Source organism: Myxocyprinus asiaticus, chromosome 29 (genome assembly GCF_019703515.2).
Source record: "Myxocyprinus asiaticus isolate MX2 ecotype Aquarium Trade chromosome 29, UBuf_Myxa_2, whole genome shotgun sequence".
Classification (NCBI taxonomy): domain Eukaryota; kingdom Metazoa; phylum Chordata; class Actinopteri; order Cypriniformes; family Catostomidae; genus Myxocyprinus; species Myxocyprinus asiaticus.
Window position 1 is genome coordinate 29,542,036 of NC_059372.1, and position 24,816 is coordinate 29,566,851.

The following is a 24,816-nucleotide window of genomic DNA, read 5'->3' on the forward strand; positions in this document are numbered from 1 at the left end:
CTCATAATCCTCTTAGGGGAAGATTAATTAGCAATTATTGTGTATACATGCTTGTGTCATTAATAGCGTTACATTTTTTTAGAAAATATAGAAAAATAGATTGATTCATTATGTGTTTGCCTTGAGCAATGATGCTGAGCAGGTGAAATAAATGTAATACAGTCACTGTGCCTCTCAGGTAAGCCTCTCATTCAAAATGTATCAGAACAATATTTTCTAAAAAAATAAAAGTGAGGATATTTTGACTGTGGAATCACTCTGATGGATATTAAAATCCACATGTAACCTTAATTTAATATTTTGCTAAGCTGTAATTAAAATAAACATTTGTTATTTAGCACCACCAAGATTAAGATTCATGTGGTTCTTTCATGCAGACATATTCTCATGGTACACATATCTCATTTTACAGTACAATGATCTGGAACAAATTTTTTATATTTAAATATATATATATATATATATATATATATATATATATATATATATATTTAACTATGTCCTGTATTCATTCCTTGTCTTCTGATATTTTTCCAGTGAAACATGATCACACATAATGCCATTAATTGAGTATGCAACACTTCCAGTCCTCAAATTGTGATTGGACAAGCACCAAGAGTGATGATATTTAGTATAAGAGCACTGGGACGGTTAACTGTTTGTATTATTTTGCTTGTCTGTGTTCACTGCATTCCACACAGGCTGTCAGTCTACTTCAATATAATGTGAATCATGCTTGTGAATTCAAACCACACAGCTTAAATTTAGCCTATATTGCTAATACAAGTCATTGAGGATGTTTCTCATCCTACTTCAAAAGACTCTCCATCCCTTTTGCAATGACCTGCGAAATCCACTGTCTTTGATATTTCTTACTTCAGAGGGATCATCTTTTAGGTCTGATCAGGGGTGCTATTAATATTCAGCTCAACCTTTTGCTTTACATGTAATATATTTAGGGTTCAACATTTACATTCAAGATGTAGATTTAGATTTGATAATCTAATAATAAAAAAATTTAGGAGATGAGATGAAGTGTAGGCCATCATCACAGTTAATCACCCACATCCAGTGACATTTCAATATGGCATTTTTCTAACATAATCCATGTGTTTTGAACATATCTGCACATCAGTGCATGACTTTAAATGATCTTTATCTGTGTATTCACACATGTTGTATTTTGTGAAACATTCCTTTCTTTCCTTTGAACATGACCCCTTGTCAGTTCAGTTGGTGAGCAAAATTTACAGCACTGAATCACCAGTGACATCTAGTGGTACCAACAATAAAGTCAGCGTATAATCCAACAGCCAAATGCACAATTCATTGTTTAGTCTTACTTATATCCACAATGCAATGGTGTTTTGAGTAAAACATGTACACAGTTATCAATAAACCATGAGATTTGTTTTGCTATTGTGTTGTTACATACTTTTATTTGAGACTTTTGCATAAAAAATTACTTGACAAGTACCAAAACTAATTACATTGTGTTTAGAAACAGTGGCAAGAAATCTTAATTCATATGAACATATATCAATAAAGACAATAACAGGCCAACTCACAAAATCCATATATGAACCAACAGAAATTGAAATACAATTCAATATCATGTTAGTCTTTCTTTGTTGCATGTTTAATTTAACTGTGCAAATCCTCAATTTTCAAGTGCATCTTTTTCATTCATGGTATGCCATCAATGTAAATTAAGCAGAAATCCTTCACATTAGGGAAATTAAAAAATTAGCAAAATAATACACATTCATTCAGACTGGTACAATCTGACAAAATTTATTATAACCAATGCATTTAATAAATAGAAAACTTCCACATAAAGTATCATTGGTGAGATGCATTTAGTAGCACTTAAATAATAAAAGCAAATTATGTTTATTAAGCAGATATCAGTTATGCTTCTCATATTTGGACTCAAGCAGCTCGACTGCTTAATTCAAACAGGGTAGAGCCATGCTCAACCAGAGAAAACCCCTACTGACTCTGCTGTTTTAGGGAGTGCTCACTCAAAAAGGAAAATTCTGTCATCTTTTACCCAAATGTAGTTTCAAACCCATATTACTTTTTTCTTCAGAACATAAAAAGAGATGTCAGACAGAACTCAGTCACCATTCACTTTAATGTATATATATATAAAAAAAGCTGTGTTCAATATTTCTCATTGTGTTCCAAATAAGAAAGAAAAATGAATAAGTTTATGAATCTTCATTTTTGGGTGAACTATTCCATTAATAATCACAAAGAGATGTTTCTGTTTATCTTACATTTTTCGTTTTACAAAACTGCAGATGAATATCTCTTAGAATAGTTTTCTGTGTAAACTCAAGGTGAAATGCTTTTCAGGAATATCCCATCCTGGAGAGTAAATGCTTCTTTCTCTATGCAATATCAGACTCAACATGCAAAAGTACAAAAGATTCATTTTAAAACCTGCTCCTTCTTCATCTCTCATTTGCATCTCTATGTGATCTCACATCACAAAGCCTCTCAGTCCTGAGCTACAGTATTTTGGCACATATTAAAATAAAATGTGAAAGATTTTCAAAATGTATGAAATCAAATACAAGAATGACACATGCTGGCAGAATGTTGACTAGAACTGCCTAATATGGCATTGCAGGACAAAACTTGACTTAATGGCACATAGTTCAGTGCTATACATGGTTAAGATGCTGTGTATTTCCATGTGTAAAGTGAATGTGTTAAAGTTCAATTTAGAGAGATTTACAATGAATATTTTCTTGAACTGTAATCTCTTTATCTAGCTGTACCAACTGGTGCTAAACTCTTTAAAGGCACAGTTTGTAACTAATTATCAGCTTTTCTTTAGGTGTAATTCAGCAACATTTGAGTCCATCTTAATAATATATTTTTAATAGATTAATACTTTTAATACCTGTACTGTTTTATATTATTTCTCTCTGTTCATCATATTTATATTAAGTGCTCTTTTTCTATATCATATACAGTTAAAGTCAGAATTTACATACACCTTAGCCAAATACATTTAAACTCAGTTTTTCACAATTCCTGGCATTTAATCGTAGAAAACATTCCCTGTCTTAGGTGAGTTAGGATCACTACTTTATTTTAAGAATGTGAAATGTCAGGGTCTGGTAAGCTCAGCGAGTTAAGATGCTGACTACCATCCCTGGAGTCGCGAGTTTGAATCTAGGGTGTGCTGAGTGACTCCAGCCTCCTAAGGTCTCCTAAGCAACCAAATTGGCTCGGTTGTTAGGGAGGGTAGAGTCACCTGGGGTAACCTCCTCGTGGTCGCTATAATGTGGTTCTCGCTCTCGGTGGGGTGCGTGGCGAGTTATGCATGGATGCGAATAGCGAAGTCTCCACAAGCACTATGTCTCCGTGGTAACGCGCTCAAGTCACGTGATAAGATGCATGGATTGACGGTCTCAGATGTGGAGGCAACTGAGATTCGTCCTCCGCCACCTGGATTGAGGCGAGTCATTACGCCACCACGAGGACCTAGAGCGCATTGGAAATTGGGCATTCCAAATTGGGGAGAAAAAGGGGAGGAAAAAAAAAAGTGATATGTCAGAATAATAGTAGAGACAATGATTTATTTCACCTTTTATTTCTTTCATCACATTTTCAGCGGGTCAAGAGGTTTACATACACTTTATTAGTATTTGGTAGCATTGCCTTTAAATTGTTTAACTTGGGTCAAACATTTTGGGTAGCCTTCCACATGTTTCTCACAATAAATTCCTGGAATTTTGGCCCATTCCTCCAGACAGAACTGGTGTAACAGGTTTGTCTGCCTCCTTGCTTGCACATGCTTTTTCAGTTCTGCCCACAAATTTTCTATTGGATTGAGGTCAGGGCTTTGTGATGACCACTCCAATACCTTGACTTTGTTGTCCTTAAGCCATTTGCCACAACTTTGGAGGTATGCTTGGGATCATTGTCCATTTGGAAGACCCATTTGCGACGAGCTTTAACTTCCTGGCTGATGTCTTGAGATGTTGCTTCAATATATCCACATACTTTTCCTTCCTCATGATGCCATCTATTTTGTGAAGTACACCAGTCCCTCCTGCAGCAAAGCACCCCCCACAACATGATGCTGCCACAACATGAGGCCTGCAAGCCTCACCCTTTTTCCTCCAAACATAACGATGGTCATTATGGCCAAACAGTTCAATTTTTGTTTCCTCAGACCAGAAGACATTTCTCCAAAAAGTAAGATCTTTGTCCCCATGTGCACTTGCAAACTGTAGTCTGGCTTTTTTGGAGCAGTGGCTTCTTCCTTGCTGAGCAGCCTTTCAGGATATGCTGATACAGGACTAGTTTTACTGTGGATATAGATACTTGCCTACCTGTTTCCTCCAGCATCTTCACAAGGTCATTTGCTGTTGTTCTGGGATTGATTTGCACTTTTCACACCAAACTACATTCATCTCTAGGAGACAGAATGCGTCTCCTTCCTGAGCGGTATGATGGCATGGTGTTTATACTTGCGTACTATTGTTTGTACAGCTGAACGTGGTGCCTTCAGGCATTTGGAAATTGCTCCCAAGGATGACTTGTGGAGGTCCACAAATGTTTTTCTGAGGTCTTGGCAGATTTCTTTTGATTTTCCCATAATATCAAGCAAAGAGATAAAATACATCCACAGGTACACCTCCAATTGATGCCAATTAGCATATCAGAAGCTAATTGGCTAATTTCCTAAAGGCTTGACATCATTTTTCTGGAATTTTCCAAGCTGATTAAAGGCAGTTAACTTAGTGTATGTAAACTTCTGACCCACTGGAATTGTGATATAGTCAATTAAAAGTGAAACAATCTGTCTGTAAACAACTGTTGGAAAAATTACATGCGTCATGCACAAAGTAGATGTCCTAAACGACTTGCCAAAACTATAGTTTGGTAATATGAAATCTGTGGAGTGGTTAAAAAATGAGTTTTAATGACTTCAACCTAAATGTCTGTAAACTTCTGACTTCAACTATATGTCTTTTTCCTTACAAAAAAAAAAAAAAAAAAAAAAAAAAAAACATTGCAATTTCCCATCTAAACAACAATCTCATTATAAACCCATTGTATTTTCTCAAATTAATATTGTTTTCTTTTGGTAGGTTATGGTTTAACTCATGCTGTGGTGAAAATGTTAAATGTTTTATTGTTAGATCTTGTATTTAAAACAATCTTGAGTTGAAACACCTTTCATAAATAACCCCTACAGCACTTTTGGTCCCATTGCGACATTTCACCTCTGACCTTTGGTCACTCATTGTGACAGAGATGCTATTAAATTGTGTCTCTTGTTTTGAATAGAAGACAATTAGTCTGGTGAGATGACAGTATATGAGAATTACAGACCCATAACTGCATGATGGGTCTGAACAGTGTACAGCTGAAATGACATGGGCACAGTGAACCGTGATGGTTTGACCTTATTCACATACACAAATGTATACTCGCACATTTTCAGTTGAGGTGTCAGTGTATTAGCAGTCTGGGGTCATAACTTGGCATGTGGGTTGGAGATGATTTCAGGGGGAAGGTCTTTGATTGGCAGATCATGTCCTCCCACATCTGTGCTCTCACAGCTGCTCTGAGGAGACTCGGGTGGTGGCTGGTAAAGAACGCTGGCCAGCAAGAAGAACAGAGTGCCTAAAACCTGAGTGAGAGAGAGGAATTAGATTAAACACAATTCAAGAGAACAGATGAAGTATGTCGCCGTCACACAACAGGTTTTTGTGCAGACTCAGGTTTGAGGTCTGTTTGAATAGGGGGGTTCAGTTCCTGTTTTGGTGGTATGTTGATGCAAAAGCATTTCGGAACAAAATGATGCATATAAGGTACTCACACAGACAAAAATAGTGAACACTGTGAAAGTGTTTCATTAAAGCTAAAGAGTAATTTTTGCAACCTTGTAGATGATGCCTGCAATGAGTGAGTACTGGCTCATAGCTGAGTTATGGTACAGGTAACATGAGCCATATTCCCCACACTGCTCCTCCCACAGCAGACAGGAGATGTCAATCACTGAACCGAACGCTATGGGTCCAGGGATCCCCCCTAGTGTTCTTACTACAATCCACTGGATTCCAAGTCCAAATGATCTTTGACTGTCAGGAACACACCTGTAGGGGAAGACAAAGAACTTGATTATGTTTAATGACAAATAGAGGATCATATCTTTTTTATTTAGTACCGGTTTTCAGAAGCTACATAACAGATATTTACATGTATCCCACAAGAAAAAAATAATAGAAATCTACACAAATCATCCTGTTCAAAAGTTTACATCCCCTTAGTTCTTAATATACAGTTGTGCTCAAAAGTTTGCATACCCTTGGAGAATTGGTAATATATGTACCATTTTTAAAGAAAACATGAGTGAGCAGGCAAAACGCATTTCTTTTATTTCTTATGGGATTCATATTCAACTGTAGGTTATAACAGAATGGCACAATCATAAAACAAAACATGGCAACAAAGAAAAAAAATGAAATGACCCCTGTTCAAAAGTCTGCATACCCTTAGTTCTTAAAACTGTGAATTGCCCCCTTTAGCATCAATGACAGCATGCAGTCTTTTGTAATAGATGTCTATGAGGCCCCAACTTCTTGCAGGTGGTATAGCTGCCCATTCGTCTTGGCAAAATGCCTCCAGGTCATGCAAAGTCTTTGGTCGTCTTGCATGAACCGCACGTTTGAGATGAGTGGCTCGATGATATTAAGGTCAGGAGACTGTGATGGCCACTCCAGAACCTTCACCTTTATCTGCTGTAACCACTGGAGGGTCAACTTGGCCTTGTGCTTAGGGTCAATGTCATGCTGGAATGTCCAAGAGCGTCCCATGCACAGCTTTCGTGCAGAAGAATGCAAATTGTCTGCCAGTATTTTCTGATAACATGCTGCATTCATCTTGCCATCAATTTTCACAAGATTCCCCAGGCCTGTAGAGCTCACACCCCCCCAAAACATCAGTGAGCCACCACCATACTACACAGTGGGGATGGTATTCTTTTCACTATAGGCCTTGTTGACCCCTCTCCAAACATGGTTGTGACCATAAAGCTCTATTTTGGACTAGTCACTCCAAATTACAGTGTGCCAGAAGCTGTGAGGCGTGTCAAGGTGTTATTGACAAATTGTAACCAGGCTTTTTTGTGGCATTGGCGCAGTAAAGGCTTCTTTCTGGAAACTCGACCATGCAGCTCATTTTTGTTCAAGTATAGTTGTATTGTGCTCCTTGAAACAACCGTCTTTTTCCAGAGCAGCCTGTATTTCTCCTGAGGTTACCTGTGGGTTTTTCTTTGTATCCCGAACAATTCTTCTGGCAGTTGTGGCTGAAATCTTTCTTGGTCTACCTGACCTTGGCATCAAGAGATCCCCGAATTTTCCACTTCTTAATAAGTGATTGAACAGTACTGACTGGCATTTTCAAGGCTTTGGATATCTTTTTATATCCTTTTCCATCTTTATAAAGTTCCATTACCTTGTTACACAGGTCTTTTGACAGTTCTTTTCTGCTCCCTATGGCTCAGTATCTAGCCTGCTCAGTGCATCCACGTGAGAGCTAAGAAACTCATTGGCTATTCATACACAGACTTTAATTGCAATTTAAAAAGCCACAGGAGTGGGAAATTAACCTTTAATTGCAATTTAAACCTGTGTGTGTCACCTTGTGTGTCTGTAACAAGGCCAAACATTCAAGGGTATGTAAACTTTTGATCAGGGCCATTTGGGTGATTTCTGTTATCATTATAATTTAAAAAGGAGCTAAACAACTATGTGAAAATAAATGGCTTCATATGATCACTATCCTTAAATAAAAGACATGACAAAGACTTGCATGATCAGTCATATTTTCAAAATCAATGCCAAAATTTCACAATTTCTGCCAGGGTATGCAAACTTTTGAGGACAACTGTAGGTCAAGGTCAATTTATTTATATAGCACATTTAAGAACAACTAGTGTATACCAAAGTGCTGTACATATGCAAATAAAACAATAACAGGATACAGAGGAATAAAAGACTAACAAGAAAATAACACAAAAACAAGAAATTACCAATAAAATCTACAATAAACATTAATGTAAAAGCCAAGGAATACAGATACGTCTTCAGGCATGATTTAAAAACAGGAAGGGAAGGGGCAGACCTAACGTCCAGAGATATACTGTTCCATAGTCTAGGGCCAGCAACAGAAAAAGCACGATCCCCTTTAAACTTTAGGCAAGAGCGAGGTATTTGCAGGAGAAATTTGTCAGAGGATCTGAGGGTTCTAGGGGATTGTTGATAGCTCAGAATTTCTGACAGATAAGAAGGGGCCACACCATTTAAAGCTTTAAAAACAAATAACAAGATCTTAAAATGGATCCTGTATTGCACCGGTAACCAGTGGAGAGATGCTAAAATCGGTGAAATGTTTTCCCTCTTCCTAGCACCAGTAAGCAACCTAGCAGCTACGTTTTGAACCAACTACAGGCGATACAGAGATGAGAGATTTAGACCCATATACAGTGCATTGGAATAGTCAAGTCTAGATGAGATGAAGGCATGGATAACTATCTCCAGATCCTTAAATGAGAGCAGAGGTTTTAATTTGGCTATTTGCCTTAGTTGAAAAAAGCTACTCCTCACCACAGCATTTATCTGTTTTCCAAAATTTAGCTCAGATTCAAAAATAACACCTAGGTTTTTTGCAAAATGATGAACATTTGAAGACAGAGTATCTAGGGTCCTAGTGATATCAGAGACAGCATCAGGGAGACCAAACACAACAACCTCAGTTTTGCTCTCATTTAATTGGAGAAAGTTTTTTGCAGTCCAGCATTTAATGTCCTCAAAGCATTTTAGAAGCACAGAGCATGAGTAATCAGAACTAAGAGGAATATATAGCTGAGTATCGTCAGCGTAGCAATGATATTAAATATTATATTTCCTCATGATAGAACCCAAAGGGAGCATATCGAGAGAAAATAGAATGGGTCCCAATAGGGACCCTTGGGGTACCCCACAAGTGAGCAATGCAGAGGAAAAGGAAGAATTTCCAATCGTAACCCTCACAGTCCTATCGGAGAGGTATGATGTAAACAATCTAAAACAGTGCCCTTGATGCCAACCTCATCTCTTAAACGTTTAAGAAGGATAGCGTGGTCAACTGAATCGAATGCAGCACTGAGATAGAGTAACATTATAACTGCAGATCTACCGGAATCCAGAGTGAGCAATAAATTGTTCGACACCTTGAGAAGTGCAGACTCAGTGCTATGTTGCGACCTAAAACCTGATTGAAATTTATCTAGAATATTGTTACCTGAGACAAATAGGGAAAGCTGATTAAAGAACATTTTCTCCAAGATTTTTGATAAAAAAGGCAGTTTAGATATGGGTCTGAAATTTTAAAAATCGGTCACATTTAAATTAGGCTTCTTGAGAAGTGGCCTGATCACTGCCTGCTTAAGGCATGACAGAACACAGCCAATGTTCAAACAGCTATTTAAAATGGCCAATACACTTGAGCCAATAGCATCCAGTACCTCTCTAAAGAGCCGGGTGGGAATAACATCAACAGAAGAGGTGGTAGGCTTAATCTGTTGGACTATATCCATAAGCTCTGTGAGGGATATTGGTTCGAACCGATCAAACAGAGCAGAGCAGGTGACTGGTTCAGAGAGGTCAAGACTACTAATAGTCATACTAGATCGTAGGGCATCCACCTTACCCATAAAAAAAAATCTAAAAATGCTGTACAAGTCTCAGGTGTAGCGTCAAGGCCTGAATTAGTAGTAGGAGAGAAGATTTTAGTTATTGTATTAAAACAGAACTTTGGGATTATGAGAATTATTTCATATTACTTCAGAAAGATATTTGTTTTTTGCATCTTTTATAGAATGTTGGTAAATGGATAGAGTATTTTTCATGAGTTCATAAGACACTTGCAGTTTGTCTTTTTTCCATTTACGCTCAGCTTTCCTAAAATCCTGTCTGAGAGCTGGTGTATTACTATTCAACCAAGGTTCTGTCCTAAATTTAGGTTTTGAAATTTTAAAAGGAGCGACAGAGTCTAAGATGGAAGTGCAGGTATTTTAATCTGTTTTGAATACTATTCTGATGCTAGTGAAACTTTGTAATATGGCACTTTTTCGTACCACTGTCTCCTTAAGATGATTCGCTTATGTTTTCCTCTTTTGTAAGTCGCTTTGGATAAAAGCGTCTGCCAAATGAATAAATGTAAATGTAAATGTAGGGTATTATTAAAATGGGTAACTATCTCTTCTATTCCTAAATTTGGGTTTAATAATTTCAGAGTGCTTTCGGAAAAAGTGGAGAAAGCCTCCGAAATATGACTAGTCGTAGCCGTGGTAATGAAGCGAGAAAAAGATAAAGTGTTTTGCCTTCTTATGCATCAAGCAATGTTTATATACACTCACTGAGCACTTTATTAGTCCTAACTAATGGTCCTAATAAAGTGCCCAACATGGTCTTCTGCTGTTATAGCCCATCTGCCTCAAGGTTCGACATGTTATGCATTCTGAGATGCTATTCTGCTCACTACAATTGTACAGAGTGAGTTATCGGAGTTACCGTATCCTTTCTGTCAGCTAGAACCAGTCTGGCCATTCTCCTTTGATCTCTCTCATCAACAAGACGTTTCTGTCCGAAGAACTGTTGATCACTGGATGTTTTTAGTTTTTACCACCATTCTGAGTAAACTCTAGAGACTGTTCTGCCCTATCCAGGCTGTCTGGCACCAAAAATTATGCCACGGTTGAAATCACTGAGATCACATTTTTAGGGGTCCAAGCACCGAAGGTGCAGGAAACTTACTGTATTTGTTCCGATTTCCTTCTTATTTTTTTCTGCCCTACAAGTGTCTGGGCGTCAGAGACCGTAAGTCGTAGAGATTCCAAACTTGGCAGGATGGTTCCAAAACCCCCCACTACTCAGGCGTACAGACACACATCCTTTAGATACTAGGTGGCGCTATTGCGAACAAAACAAACAAAAATCACATTTTGGGCCATAAATCTTGAACGGTAAGGGACAGAATTTTGCTCCGCCCCTTCATTTTCCCGCTATTTTGGATTGTTTGAAAAAAATTCAAAAACTCATCCTAGGCCATTTGCCTGATCAGAACCAAACCAGTGCAGAATGATTCAGCAGAGTCCCAATATGAAAAGTTATCAAAGGAATTTTGAAATTCTGATATATCGTCAAACGGTACGCCAAAACGTTCATAGTGGGTGTGTCCATTTTACTAAAACGGTTATAACTTTTCAACGGATTGAGGTATTATCACCAAATTTGGTAAACTTATGTATGGGCTCATGCTGAGATCACACAAAAATTATTGCAAACCTTTGCCTCTTGATGGCGCTATAATAATTAAAAAACTAAAAATGGCTCTAACTATGGAACCGTTGGTCCAATCGACTTGAAATTTTGCATGCACTGTCTTTGTCAGTGCATGCAAATCAAGGTGCCATCAAGGTCTATGAGCACAGTCGCATAAAAACATGCCCGCCATCGACCAATCAGCAACTTTTATCTAAGGTTAAATAAGGCCGATCTGAACTAAACTTGGTATGCCTATTTGTCTCTTGGCCCAAGAGGTCTGTGCAAAATGTGACAAAAATTGGCCACCTGGAGGTGCCATTGCGTTTTACATGCATGTAAATTGTTGTATATGCCGCTGTGTTTAAAAAAGAAACACGTTATTCAGACCATGCTGTAAACCTCCTCATTCTCAACAACTTTGCCTTAATCACCATTGGTTTGAAACAAAATGTTCAATAAATACTTGAGATTATTTTAAAAGATTACTTTTTCGAACTAGTCGTAGGCCGTTTGCCTGATTGGAACCAAACCAGTGCAGAAACATTCTCTGGAGTCCCAAAATGAAAAGTTATCAAAGGTATTGTAAAACTGTAATTTATTGTCAAACGTTATGCCAAAACGTTCATAATGGGTGTGGCCACTTTACTAAAATGATTATAACTCTTGAACAGATTGAGATATTTTCAACAAATTTTGTACACTTATGTATGTGGTCATTCTGAGGACACACACAAATATTACGCACCTCTGCCTCTTGGTGGCGCTATAATGGTTCAAAACAAAACGGAAAACTACTGAACCGTTGGTCTGATCGACTTGAAATTTTGCATGCAGTTTATTTGTCCAAGGTGTCATCAAGGTCTATGAGGACAGTTGCATATTTTGAAAAACATGGCCATCGACTAATCAGATTTCAGCAGCTTTTATATAGTCAGTTTGTGTAATATGGCATCCACTGGATCATTTCTGTCAATTCTAATTATTTTGGTTATTTCTTCACATGTGTTGGACCCCGATGATTGCCGCTTGCGGCTATATTTTTCTCCATTCTGATTGTTGATATGAACATTAACTGAAGGTCCTGTCCCGTATCTGCATGATGTTATGCACTGCACTGCTGCCACACGATTGGCTGATTAGATAATCACATGAATGTGAGGTGTACAGGTGTTCTTTATTAAGTGCTCAGGGAGTGTATATATTAGTTTAGGGTTATATAATATATACCTGAGTGTGGCAGTGAGTGCAGGGATGCTGCAAAGGAAAGTGAAGAAGATGACAACGAAAAGGAAGGTGAGGAAGGCTGGCATGTGATTGCAGGATGACACACACTTCCCTTCTTCAGCAAAACCCTCCTCTCCCCATGACACATTCCCTACTATACAGCTACAACCAGAGAACACCTGTGAATGCATAAATACACATGGAAAAATTAAATTAAGAATAAGACTAATTTGATCTTCAGTGAATTTAATACAATTAATGTCTACATGTTTTCATGTAATCATCTAAGTCTGCATTTACACTGTCAACCAATACATTTTTTTCCCCCACAGACATCTTGCGCAGATCCGATCTTGTAGCATGCGTAAAATCTGAATTCTTAGCATCTGATTTGGGCCACTTTCAAATATGGTTCAAATCCGATACATATGTGATATCTGGCCATCTGACTTAAATCCAAACACTCGTATCCTCATATGACATATGTGATGCGCTCCATAAAAATGAGTCATAAGTCACAATGGGGCGTTTTTGGGCTTTCGATAGTTTTTAATAAAACAAAGTGTCACCTTTAAAATCATGCCAATGTTATAGTTAAATTCAAACTATACAGTAAATATTGTTTTTTGTTTTTAAATGTGGTGTGTCAAATCGCTTTAGCTGCTGTCAATTTAAACGGGATCGCTGAATATATCGCCTCTCCATTCAGCGCACTTCATCCAATGTCTATAGTTATCTTAAAAAAAATAAAAACTTTGGAGAAAAGCATATTGATAAAATGTTAAATACCATCACTGTGTATTTTTGCCATTTTTATTTATGGGATAAGGTGGGGACCTTTGGAGAAGTATCCAAGTAATCTGAGTAAGAATTGTCAAGATGTATCAGATTGGGTTGTTTTGGTGTGTGTTTTATTTCTCATCGTTTATTGTTTGCTGATTGGATTACTGACATACTGTATGTATATACTGGATGTTTACTTTGTTGACTTTTTGAAGAAAGGCTCTATAAAATATGAATATATATATATACACACACACACGAGGATACATTTGTATGTGTAAGAACATATGTGTGCCTATGCACTTGAGTATACCTGATAATGTATTATTAGAATCCAGCTTTTTGTTCTTATGTACTTAAATGGGGATGGTAATGGGTGGAATAGTCACCGGGGTGTATTCACATGGGATATAAAATCGTTTTCTATGTTATTTGTTATACAACATGGTCTTCTATGTAATCTGTTAAAGGAAACAATACAAAAAAATAAAAAATAAAGTGTACTTTTGCCTGTGGATGTGCGAGCTCCACATGGATGTGCAATCTCCATCATTAGCTCAGAAGTATAATAATGTCAAATAATGTCAGACATCATTTAAATGATTGTATCTCAGCAATGGTTCGGAATAGAAACATGTTAATTACATCCAGTGTTGGATGTAATCCAATTACAACTGAATCAGTTACTGTAATCTAGTCAAAGTAGTGTACTGGATTACATTTTAAATTCTTGTAATCAGATTACAGTTACTTTCAATTAATTAAATTACTTTTAAATACATTATAAGGTTATGCTTATTTCTAATATATTATTTATGTAGAATATATAAATTATGGCCCCATAACGAGTCATTGTGAAGGAAAAATGTGAGGTGCTGAGTGTATGACTTGAAGTGTTTTAGAAAGTTAAAAGTAATTTGTAATGTGATTACATTTTCAATTAAGTAATGAGTAATCTAATTACAATTTTAGACAAATAATTAGTAATTGGTAGTGGATTACTATTTTTAAGTGACTTGCCCAATACTGATAATATCGTTAGAAAGCTCCTTTTTACTTTAGTATGTAGATCTTAAAAAAATGTGATTCTTGGTCAATGCGACTCAAAATGATGTAGCAGGTCACATATTCTTCTTTTAATTTAGAGTTTTCATCATTGTTGCATGACAGATAGGATAAGGTTAAGTTATTGAATATGTGGCAATTTCTACATTTAAATAATGGAGGGAGTACACATAAGTAAACGATAAAGAGCGAAAGCTACATTTATATGCATTTATTTTGTTGTTTATATTAGAAATACTGAAATCCCTTGCATCTGCATGTCAAATGACCCATTGTTGTTATTTTTATTATTATTATTGTACCTATTCTTCCTTGTAGTCACCCAGCCTGTTTTATTGAATTGTGAGTTACATGGCAAGATGAAATGCTCCGAAAGAGGGATAAAACTCTAGTAAAACCCAATGTATAACAACAAGGGAATCCATTACTTGCACAATTTGAGACAAATAGAGCTCAACTGGGAGTGTGGTAAATATCAATTTGGGCAGCACAGCACTGCATTTTTTTGGGTATTCATGTAAGCAAAGTCGGTTTGTCTAAAGTGAATGTAAACAGATGAGACAAAAACACATGTGTCAGATAATCAAAACCATTAGGCCTTGCAGTGTAAATGCAGCCCAAGTAAATACAGTTACAGATTTTAGGAGTGAAGTGTGATCATGTTGGTAAATGAGTGTAAGTGAGACAGTGTACCTGTCTATCCCTGGGGCTGTATGTGTGGTTAATGGACCTGCAGCCGGCATGGCAGGGAGAGAAATACATCACTCCATCTGCACCACACACAGGGTTAAACAAATCCTTAACACAGTGACATCCAACGTTACAGCCCACGGTCAGGTTGCCCAGCTCTGACAGGCTGAGATAAAGAGACAGATAAAAAGAGAAGAATGTTCGTTTTAAATTTCTTTATGCCTCAACCAATCAATAATACATTGCCACTCTGTTCCCTTGTTCCTACTCTAGGTATTAAAAGGAATATTCCGTGTTCAATACAGGTTAAGCTTAATCGACAGCATTTGTGGCATAATGTTGATTACCACAAAAAAATAATAAAAAAATCGACTTGTCCCTCCTTTTCTTTGAAATAAGCAAAAATATGGGTTACAATGAGGCACTTATAATGGAAGTTAATGGGGCCAATTTTTGGAGGGTTTAAAAGGCAGAAATGTAAAAGCTTATAATTGTATAAAATCATTTACATTAATTCATGTTTGCTTTTTAAAATTTCAAAATTAATATTTGTGGTAATCAATATTATGCCACAAATGCTGTTGATTGAGCTTAACTTGTACTGAACACGGAACATTCGTTTAATTTAAATCATTACCCGTGTTATTGAGTACCAAACTGCTATATAGACCACTAAACTGTATACTGTATTTTACCATTGTACCTGGCAACCTATCGCTTATATCACTCTGTGGTCTCTTTCTTCTCATATTATTTCAAGTCAAATCAATATTTTATGCCATTTATTTACTTTGGTAAGTAGATGTGTAAAAATAATGCACAGTCAACCAGTCATTATTGCTAAATAAATGCCTTCAGTGTGATACAAGACCTGATAACCCTGCCAGGGTTTACTTTTCAGATAATGACCCCCTAGCTGTAGATAATCCCTAAATATCCACATCCATCCAGCCGTTTTATCTGTATTGATAAAACCTGCTCTGCGTGATAAATGGAAGCTATAAATGATAAGCTAGATTTTGTGCATTTTTGCAGTTGATTGTATTGTTTTTCAGCCCTGTGAAGTGATCAGTACCTGCTGTTGTGGCTCTGGCTGTCTGTCTGCAGGTATGGGGTGCTGTAGTGGTTTTGAGGTAAACTGCTGTAGTAGGGAGCAGTCACTCCTGCCATGGGCACATTAGGACAATGTAGCAGAAAGATGAAGATGGCCATCAGACTGACCAGCGCACACAGCATGCAGAAACGGATGATTCCACGACAGCGGAGGTTTAGCTTCTTTACAATGTAGCCACCCAGGAAGGTGCCACCACCACCTGCTGGCACCACCATATACCCTAGAATGGAGTTAAAAAGGGGGGTTCTCAATATATGTAATTGTTTCGTTTGACCTGTGAGCACAGACCGGATACTTTTCAAACAATTCGTATTTTAACGGTTACTAATTGGGCCCCATTCACTTTCATTGTAAATGCCTCACTGGAACCCAGATTTTAGCTTTTTTTTTTTAAAAAAGAAGGGGCAAGTCAAAATTAATTTTTGTGGTAATCAACATTGCCACAAATGCTGTCGAATAGCTCAACTTCTATTGAACCCGAAATATTCCTTTAAAGTCTTGGCTACAAAAATCTATGGAACATTCCCACAGTTACTGGCCAGGAAAAAAATACAGTTCCTTTAACTCATATTAAGCAGGGCATGTTGTTACACTATATGGGGTAAGTTGTCACAATGGAACCTACTATTAAACAGCCAAATACAGGCTTTTTAACTAAATGAAAGCAGTTAAGAAGCACAAAACAATTTATGAAACAGCAAAAATGTAAAAGGTAATATGCACAAGTTTTAAACCATAGTTGTGGCCAAAACATGTTATAAAAATACTGCTAATAAATTGTATAAAATTATAAAAGTTATAACAAAACAAATGTGACAGCTTACCCTGACCTGACATTTGTGAATAGTACCCTTGTCCTGAGAATACTGTTGATCCTTAACTTAATGTATGCTGGTGTGCTTTTATTGTTTTTACTTGTTTACCCAAGAGCCATAACAAAAATATAATGTAATTGGAATATAAAACTCTTATTTAAGAGGGTTTTGAACTAGGTTTTTGAGACCAACATTCAAAACTACTGCTAGAGTTAACACACATTTGTTTAATTGGGCTTTTAACCTTATAGTTACTGAGATACTGTATAGCCCCTGTGACAACTTCCCTGTGTGAGAAGTAACCCCAATCTCCCCAATACTATAAGCTTATAATATGAGCAAGAGGCTGTGGCAATGGGTTTGACTGACATTTTTTGTGACTCTTACCAAACCAAGTTGCTGCCTCTGAAGCACTCAGGCTAAACTGAGACTCCAGAAATTTGGGGCCAAATGTGGACATCCCGGCTATGAGCGTGGCCTCTGTGGCTCCAGCAAGACACAAAAAGATAAAGGTAGGGTTCCTCAAGAGAAGCAGCATAGATCTAAAAAGAGAAAGAGATAAGGAGAAATAAAATAAAAAAAATAATAAAAAAGTGAAAAATGAGGGACTATCCAGTAATAACAGTTACCATTGTATTCCAATGATCTCTACTTTTTATTGATAAATGTACAGTAGTAGAGAGAGGGAATGCGATGGGATCAGATGGTCCGAGGGGATGAGGCTGAGACTAACTACTAACAACAGCCTATGCAGCATTACTTCACCAAAGTATGGATGGGAGCTGTCTGAACAGGACTTTGTTTCAGTTCTTAGTGTGACACAATTAGACAAAAATGGCAGTGAATTCCCCGAACTTTAAAAGATTAATAATCTAGGGACCCTTCACTGAATTGGAAGAACTTGGCAAACTAGATAATAACAACTTCAGCACCTTCCCATCAACTGATTGGCTAAATATAAACATGTCAGATGTATGTTAAAGTTAACCAAATGGTTGTTAACAGATAGGGTAATGTGGTAGATAACCAAAGAAATGCAAACTTTTGTTTGAACAAAAGCAGGGGAAAGCAGCCCTAGCATACATTCTCTCTCTGGTCATGTGTTCACACCTTGGCATGTCCTTCACTGTTTTTCCAAACTGAGGATCAGACGCGGTCAGCTGACTGCCATCCTTCAGCTGGTGGGCCTCTGAGACACGCATAGCCACATATCGCTGAGAGCCTGCAAGAGAAAGTGAGTTGAAGACAGTTATTCACACTAACACAATTAAGATTAGTACTGTTCACAAGTCACTTGTCTTTTTTAAATTGCACTTGCAGGTACCTGGTAACTGGCGTGGGTAACCCAGTATAGGCAAGGCAATAAGCAGAGCTGCCGCCCCTCCGGCCAGGAAACCAATCCACCATGCCCCCACCCAAAGTGGGTTCTCTGGAGTCAGCTCTGTCCTGAAAGAGAGAGAAAGAGATAATTTTTAGCATAAAAAGTCAGTTGTTACTGTTAATGCAGAAACTGCCCTTATCTATTTTATTATGTTGACAGAATGTAAGAAAAAAATCTCTATAAAAAAAATCTCTATTAGCCTTCAAATCATCTCCTAGATTGCTTTGTATTTTATGTACACTATGTACCTTTTTTTTGTTAAAAAAAGAACAAAATGTTATTAATGAGAGAGTGCAACAAAAATCCATCTTCCAAACCATGTCTTTACCCAAATACACTTTGATAAACCTAGAATAATTATTTATATTTTAGAGCTGTCGGGATGGATTTCGCATGAAACTGCATACATACGTCATTCGCCCGTGCGTGTCACGTCATATTCGTACGCAGAGAAAATAAGCTCTGGCTACTGTAGCACATGTATGGTGTGGGAGTAGCGTGAAGCTAAAAGTTTGTCACAACGATAAATTGACCATGGATCATTCAAAACGGCAAACCTCTGGGGAATCACCGGTTGTTAAAACAAAGAAACCCCGAACAGAACAGAGTCTACAAGTAAAAAGGGAAAGCGACAGACTCAGTAATAAAACACAAATCAACTTCGGCTTGGCTTTTCAGAGGTGGCGACAACTCCGAGATCTGAAAGGATTTAAAAGCAACCCAGAGATGGCTTTTTTCTTACTCAACAGGTAAGACATTTTATTGATATGGTTTATGTATAGCTGTGTAATCACACACACACGTCTGTGTGTGTGTAGTGAAATAGAATAATTATACTGTAATCGGTGCAGAACATTTCACTTGCTAGCACACATGTATATTTTTCTTTATAATGGCAATCATTTATATAAATAAATCCTTAAGTCCTAGGTTTGTCAAGGACATGCGAGTCTTGAAATGATGTTGACCACTGGCTGGTAAAAATGACAATCCATAAATTAGTTACTACTGTTGTCTATTTGGCCAGAATATCCTGCAGTTATAATAACATTACGACGTTTGACCTTATCAGACTAGCAATCGTTATGTCTAATGTTAACGAACATTGCCTAACTTTTGTAACGTCATTTATGTTTCCAATAAGTCAAAACAACAGCATAAGATATGGTGCTTTTCCGGGGCCTGGGTAGCTCAGCAAGTAAAGATGCTGACTACCACCCCTGGAGTCGTGAGTTCGATGGCTCCAGCCAGGTCTCCCAAGCAACCAAATTGGCCCGGTTGCTAGGGAGGGTAGAGTCACATGGGGTAACATCCTCGTGGTCGCTATAATGTGGTTCTCACTCTCGGTGGGGCACGTAGCGAGTTCTGCGTGGATGCCACGGGGAATAGTGTGAAGCCTCCACATGCTCTATGTCTCCACGGTAACGCGCTCAACAAACCACGTGATATGATGCGCGGATTGATGGTCTCAGATGTGGAGGCAACTGAGATTCGTCCTCCACCACCCAAATTGAGGCGAGTCACTATGCCACCACGAGGACTTAGAGCGCATTGGGAATTGGGCATTCCAAATTGGGGAATACCACTTTGGTGTATAAAAGTACCAATTTCTTTCCATAAGAGCAACATCTGTACATTATTCCAAACTTTTGGCCGCCAGTGTATGTTGCTAATGTAATCGATAATTTTCTTGTCTGGCAACACAAGAGTCCCCACTGCATCTTTTTGAGCTCAAACTAAAGATTTAAACACTTTTTATTTATAATAAATAGTAATAAAGAAAATATTAAGAATGGAGACAAGAAACAGAATGGGAAAAATACACCAAACGCAGAAGCAAACCCTGGTCATACAGACACAGGCACACCGGCGTTAAACTCCACGCCATTGGAGCGACACTCTCAACACACTTTGTTGTGTATTTCTATTAGGGCTGAAACAATTAGTCAACATTTTCAACAACGCCAACAATAAAAAATTGTTGACAAAAATGGTCATTGTCGAATAGTCATTTCATGTAATTTAATGTAACATGAGATCCTTTGAAACTCTAATGATGGCGAGTGAGAGCAGCACTGCAGCTCACGCCAGACTGAGGAGAGGAAGAAAACAGCTCAAAGTCCAGATGCATTTTTAACTGTCCAAACAGCTTCAGGTGATGTAGATTGCAAAGTATGAGGGAATAATACAAAATAAGTAAATACAGAAGCACTCTCGTTGTGAAATAAGCAGAGCTGGAGCTGCCGCTCCACTGAAACAAAACTTGCGTGTCGAGCATCTTTAAAGGAAACACCCCGGCGTTACATCTTTAATGCAGTTATATTTAATGCGTTATAGCTTTATTAAAGTTCAAATAATAAGAAAGCAGGTCATGTAAATAACTACAAACTCCGAAATGGTCATTTCTCTGTGCGGTCAGCGCCTCTTCTATGAGTTGCGCGATGTGTCCCGATCTAAGGGGGATAGATTGAAACCGCATCCGGCTGATGCACACTCTGTTGCGGGGACACTCGTCCCTCTCACGCACGCTTGCTGCAGCTAGATTATAATGTGATGGCTCGCAACTTATTGAATCATAATATATGCGTCACTGTGCATTTCTTATCGTGAAGAAAACTGGCAATATGCAGGCTTTATTAATAAGAGATAGTTTGTTTTTTGTGAGTTAAAGATGGATTGAAGTGAACAGAAAGTTGAGAGAGTGTAGTCTTCACCCTATTATATACTGCAACAAAATAAGTTTTTGATTTGTTTTTGTTTTGGCTTGTTTTCCAAAAATAATATCTAAAACTCATTTAAAACAACGTACATTTATCTTACTGCAGAATAAAAAATTGTTATCTGAGAATGTTGAATATAATATTAAAAATACAAATATTTTTAAATAGCTAAAAATCCTTTAAAAAAAGATGCATTCACCTGAGAAGCAGCATATAAGATATTTAGACTTGCTTTTAGAGAATAGATCTTGAATATAAGTATATTTTGTCTTTACTACACTTGCAGAAGTATAACAAAGTGAAAAATACACTTATATACAAAATACACATATTTAAGATGCATTCTCTTAAAGCAAGTCTAAATATCTTATATGTTGCTTCTCAAGTAAATGTATCTTGTTTTAAGGATTTTTAGACAATATTAAATGGGAAAACGAGACAAAAACACTTGATAACAATAGGATTTTTGCAGTGAATGTTATTTAAAGGTATTTTTCAAAAATGATTTTGCCCTCCGTACTGTTAGCAAGGACGTTTAATACAATCTTTTAAGTCGTGGCACAAGCTGAATAGTCAGATAAGAGCTAATGATTAATCATTGCAATAATCAACGAATAGTTGAATAATCGTTCTAATAATCGTTAGATTAGTTGATTATCAAAATAATCATTAGTTGCTGCCCTAATTCCTATGTTGCCAATAGATTATTGGGGTTACATCTGAAATCATATAGTCGCTCCGAAAAATAATCACTCTGAAAAATAATTAATGTTATCAAGCATTGGTTAATAGCAAATATTAACTACTATAAAATACTACGACAGATAATGAATAACAAAGCTCGTAACCTACAAGTTTGAACTGCATAGCATTTCTGGTTATTACATATGTAGCGTAAAACTTTTAACGCATGTATTGAGACAAACATTATAAAAATAATTTGGTCACAGTCCTAACTTCCACCCTAATTCATGTAATGGAAAATTTGGATTATTTTTCAAATATTTTATAATATTTCATTTGATAAGTATTCTGCTCCCAAAAATAATGATTCTGTAAAATTTTTCTTTAGTTTTTATTGCCAGGAGAATATAACATAATATGACACAATGGTATACATATAAACTAATCACTTCACATTTGCTAATCCTGATTAAAAATAGATAATATGGGCTAGCCTATAGGCACATTAAAAGAAAGAACAGGTTTAGAATTAACAGTTTTTGGAAGTCACAATTGTTTGAATATGCGGTCTAATGATGCTTGCTCATAACGTCTGTGCATACGTGTAAAAATACTCACAATGATAATTCTCTCTAATGAAATAATAATAATTTTCTGATGCGTGGGCGTCCTCGTGAACGCTGAATGCTGCAGTAAAGTCTTTATCATGCATCTCCATTGCAACATTTAGCCAGAAAATACATTTTGTGGTGTTTTTAAGTTTGTTGTTGTTCTGTCTCCTCTTTTTATCTTTATGGTGGATGGCAAAACAAGCTTAACTTGCCCTTACCGCCTCCAACTTAATGTTCCTTACTTTGGGAGAAAGAGCTCTGAGGCGTTCAGCTCTGGCTTGTTGAAATTCTATGTTATAGCGCCCCTTAGCGGGTTAGAGTTGCTAATTACCCATTTATGCGGAGATCACGGCGGTAGAAGGCCTATTTTGAATGGATACCCACTGTATCTTCGTTTCCTGTTATTTATCAGTGATTATGTCTTCTAGTGTTTCTTCGTGACAGCAACAGCTCAAATGTAAGTACTGCCACCTTGTGGATCTACTAATTCATATAGATAATTCCAGGTGCAATTGCAGTCTGCGTGTTCAAAGACGTGCCTTTAGAAAAATCGGGCTTCATGCTTTCAATGCTCGAGCACTTTGCTGATTATGAGATTTGCGTCACGCGTTATGTATCAAATTATACTTTGGGTTTAAGTTGGAAAATCAATATTTTTACCGATCCCTAATTTTATTGTTTTTATTTGAAGCCATACATGTGACTTTGTTAGGTTCGACATATCAAAATCAAATTCTTTTTGCATACCCCCAGTTGGGAATCACTACTTTATTGAACTTGACAGCAACCTGCAGTTTATGTGTGAATGAAGCAATGTGCTGTTTCTCATTTCACATGCAAAGATGGCATACATATGCTGTCTTTCCACTATTGGGCCAAATGAGGGTGTGCTAGTGCCCACCAGGGCCAGTTGCATTCCCACTGTCACTGGGGCTTCATCTTGCTACCTCAAGGCTTCTTCGGGGCCAGCGGCCAATGGCCTTGTTTATAGTGACGGGGCCAATAGAAGAACTTTCCATGGTTCGAGATCATGGATGGTATATGGGACATCGTCCTGCTGTTAGTGGAGAGACCACTCTGGCACCATGGCAGTTACAGTCGATGGAGTTGTCAATGTTAACTTATCTTGCTATCTAGCTAATGTTTACATATGATATAAACTCAGATTATATACTAGATAACTAGATAACATGACACCTCATCTTAAGATTCCCTCTTGTTTGTGAAATGGGCAGGGTGAGTAACGTTGGTACCCTGGCGGCATATTAAGCACAGGTTTTAGGGCAATGCTGCGGGGCTATTGGCCCAATGGTGGGAACGCAGATTGATTTTGGTCTCATGGTTCGAGGTCCGAGGCTATTGGCCCCAGCTGGCCAGTTGATAACCCTGGCTTGCACTAGCCCGATAGTGGAAAAGCTGCTACTTGATGTCTTAAAGACGAATCAGCAAAAAAAAAAAAAACCGCCCCAATTAAATATAAGGGAGTGTCAAAAATAGTCTATTGCAAAAAAAAAAAAAAAAAAAAAAAACTTTGACATCATCAAATTGAGCATATCCATCACTGTTTAAAAGAGGATCAATCAGTGGATGTAGGCTAAATGTAGAAAATGCAATTCAACTATTGACCACTGAGTCGGAGACTTGTCAAACATTTGTATCGCATGTGTTGTGTGGAGTAAAGCATATTTATTTTCAGTGATGAAATGAAGGGTTCAATTCTGGTTTTACTGAGAGAGGAATACCGTGAGCATCAGGTTGCTTCCATCCTTAAAATTTCAAAGACGGCGGTTCATAAGAACAAGGTCAAGCAACAGACACTGTGGACAACAAAGCTACAGACCGGCAGAGGGTGAAAACAACTGTCCACTGAACTCATTTGAATGTCACTTAACAACCGTAGGATGACATCAAGTGACCTACAAAAAGAATGGCAAATGGCAGCTGGGGTGAAGTGAACGGTGAGGACGGTTTTTGAAACAGGCTCCTAGGGGCAGGGCTGAAGTCGTGCAAAGCTAGAAAAAAGCCCTTCATCAATGAAGCAAAGAAGAGCCAGGCTGAGGTTTGCAAAAGACCATAAGGATAGGACCGTAGAGACCTGGAGTAAGATCATCTTCGCTGATGAGTCCAATTTTCAGCTTTGCCCAACACCTGGTCATCTAATGGTTAGACGGAGACCTGGAGAGGCCTACAAGCCACAGTGTCTCGCACCCACTGTGAAATTTGGTGGAGGATTCGTGATGATCTGGGGGTGCTTTAGCAAGGCTGGAATCGGGCAGATTCGTCTTTGTAAAGGACACATGAATCAAGCCACGTGCAAGGTTATCCTGGAAGAAAACTTGCTTCCTTCTGCTCTGACAAATGTTCTCCAACTCTGAGGATTGTTTTTTTCA

The 24,816-nt window shown here is 37.6% G+C and overlaps 1 protein-coding gene across 4 annotated transcripts in view; it reads right to left on the minus strand.

Moving 5' to 3' along the window:
- Nucleotides 1–1,407: 1,407 nt before the first annotated feature.
- LOC127420371 (solute carrier organic anion transporter family member 4A1-like) overlaps nt 1,408–24,816 on the minus strand; it is a 47,019-nt gene continuing 23,610 nt past the window's right edge. For 2 of the 4 annotated variants that reach the window (XM_051662604.1, XM_051662606.1), the window contains exons 5-12: nt 18,355–18,476; nt 18,141–18,252; nt 17,418–17,572; nt 16,177–16,435; nt 15,105–15,267; nt 12,567–12,742; nt 5,915–6,128; nt 1,408–5,662 (exon numbers count right to left, since the gene is read on the minus strand). In XM_051662604.1, the coding sequence (XP_051518564.1) occupies nt 5,504–5,662; nt 5,915–6,128; nt 12,567–12,742; nt 15,105–15,267; nt 16,177–16,435; nt 17,418–17,572; nt 18,141–18,252; nt 18,355–18,476 (1,360 nt within the window). In that variant the 3' untranslated portion in view covers nt 1,408–5,503. Of the gene's footprint in view, nt 6,129–12,566; nt 12,743–15,104; nt 15,268–16,176; nt 16,436–17,417; nt 17,573–18,140; nt 18,253–18,354; nt 18,477–24,816 lie in introns of all 4 variants that reach the window. The other 2 variants (XM_051662607.1, XM_051662608.1) reach the window with 2 other exon arrangements.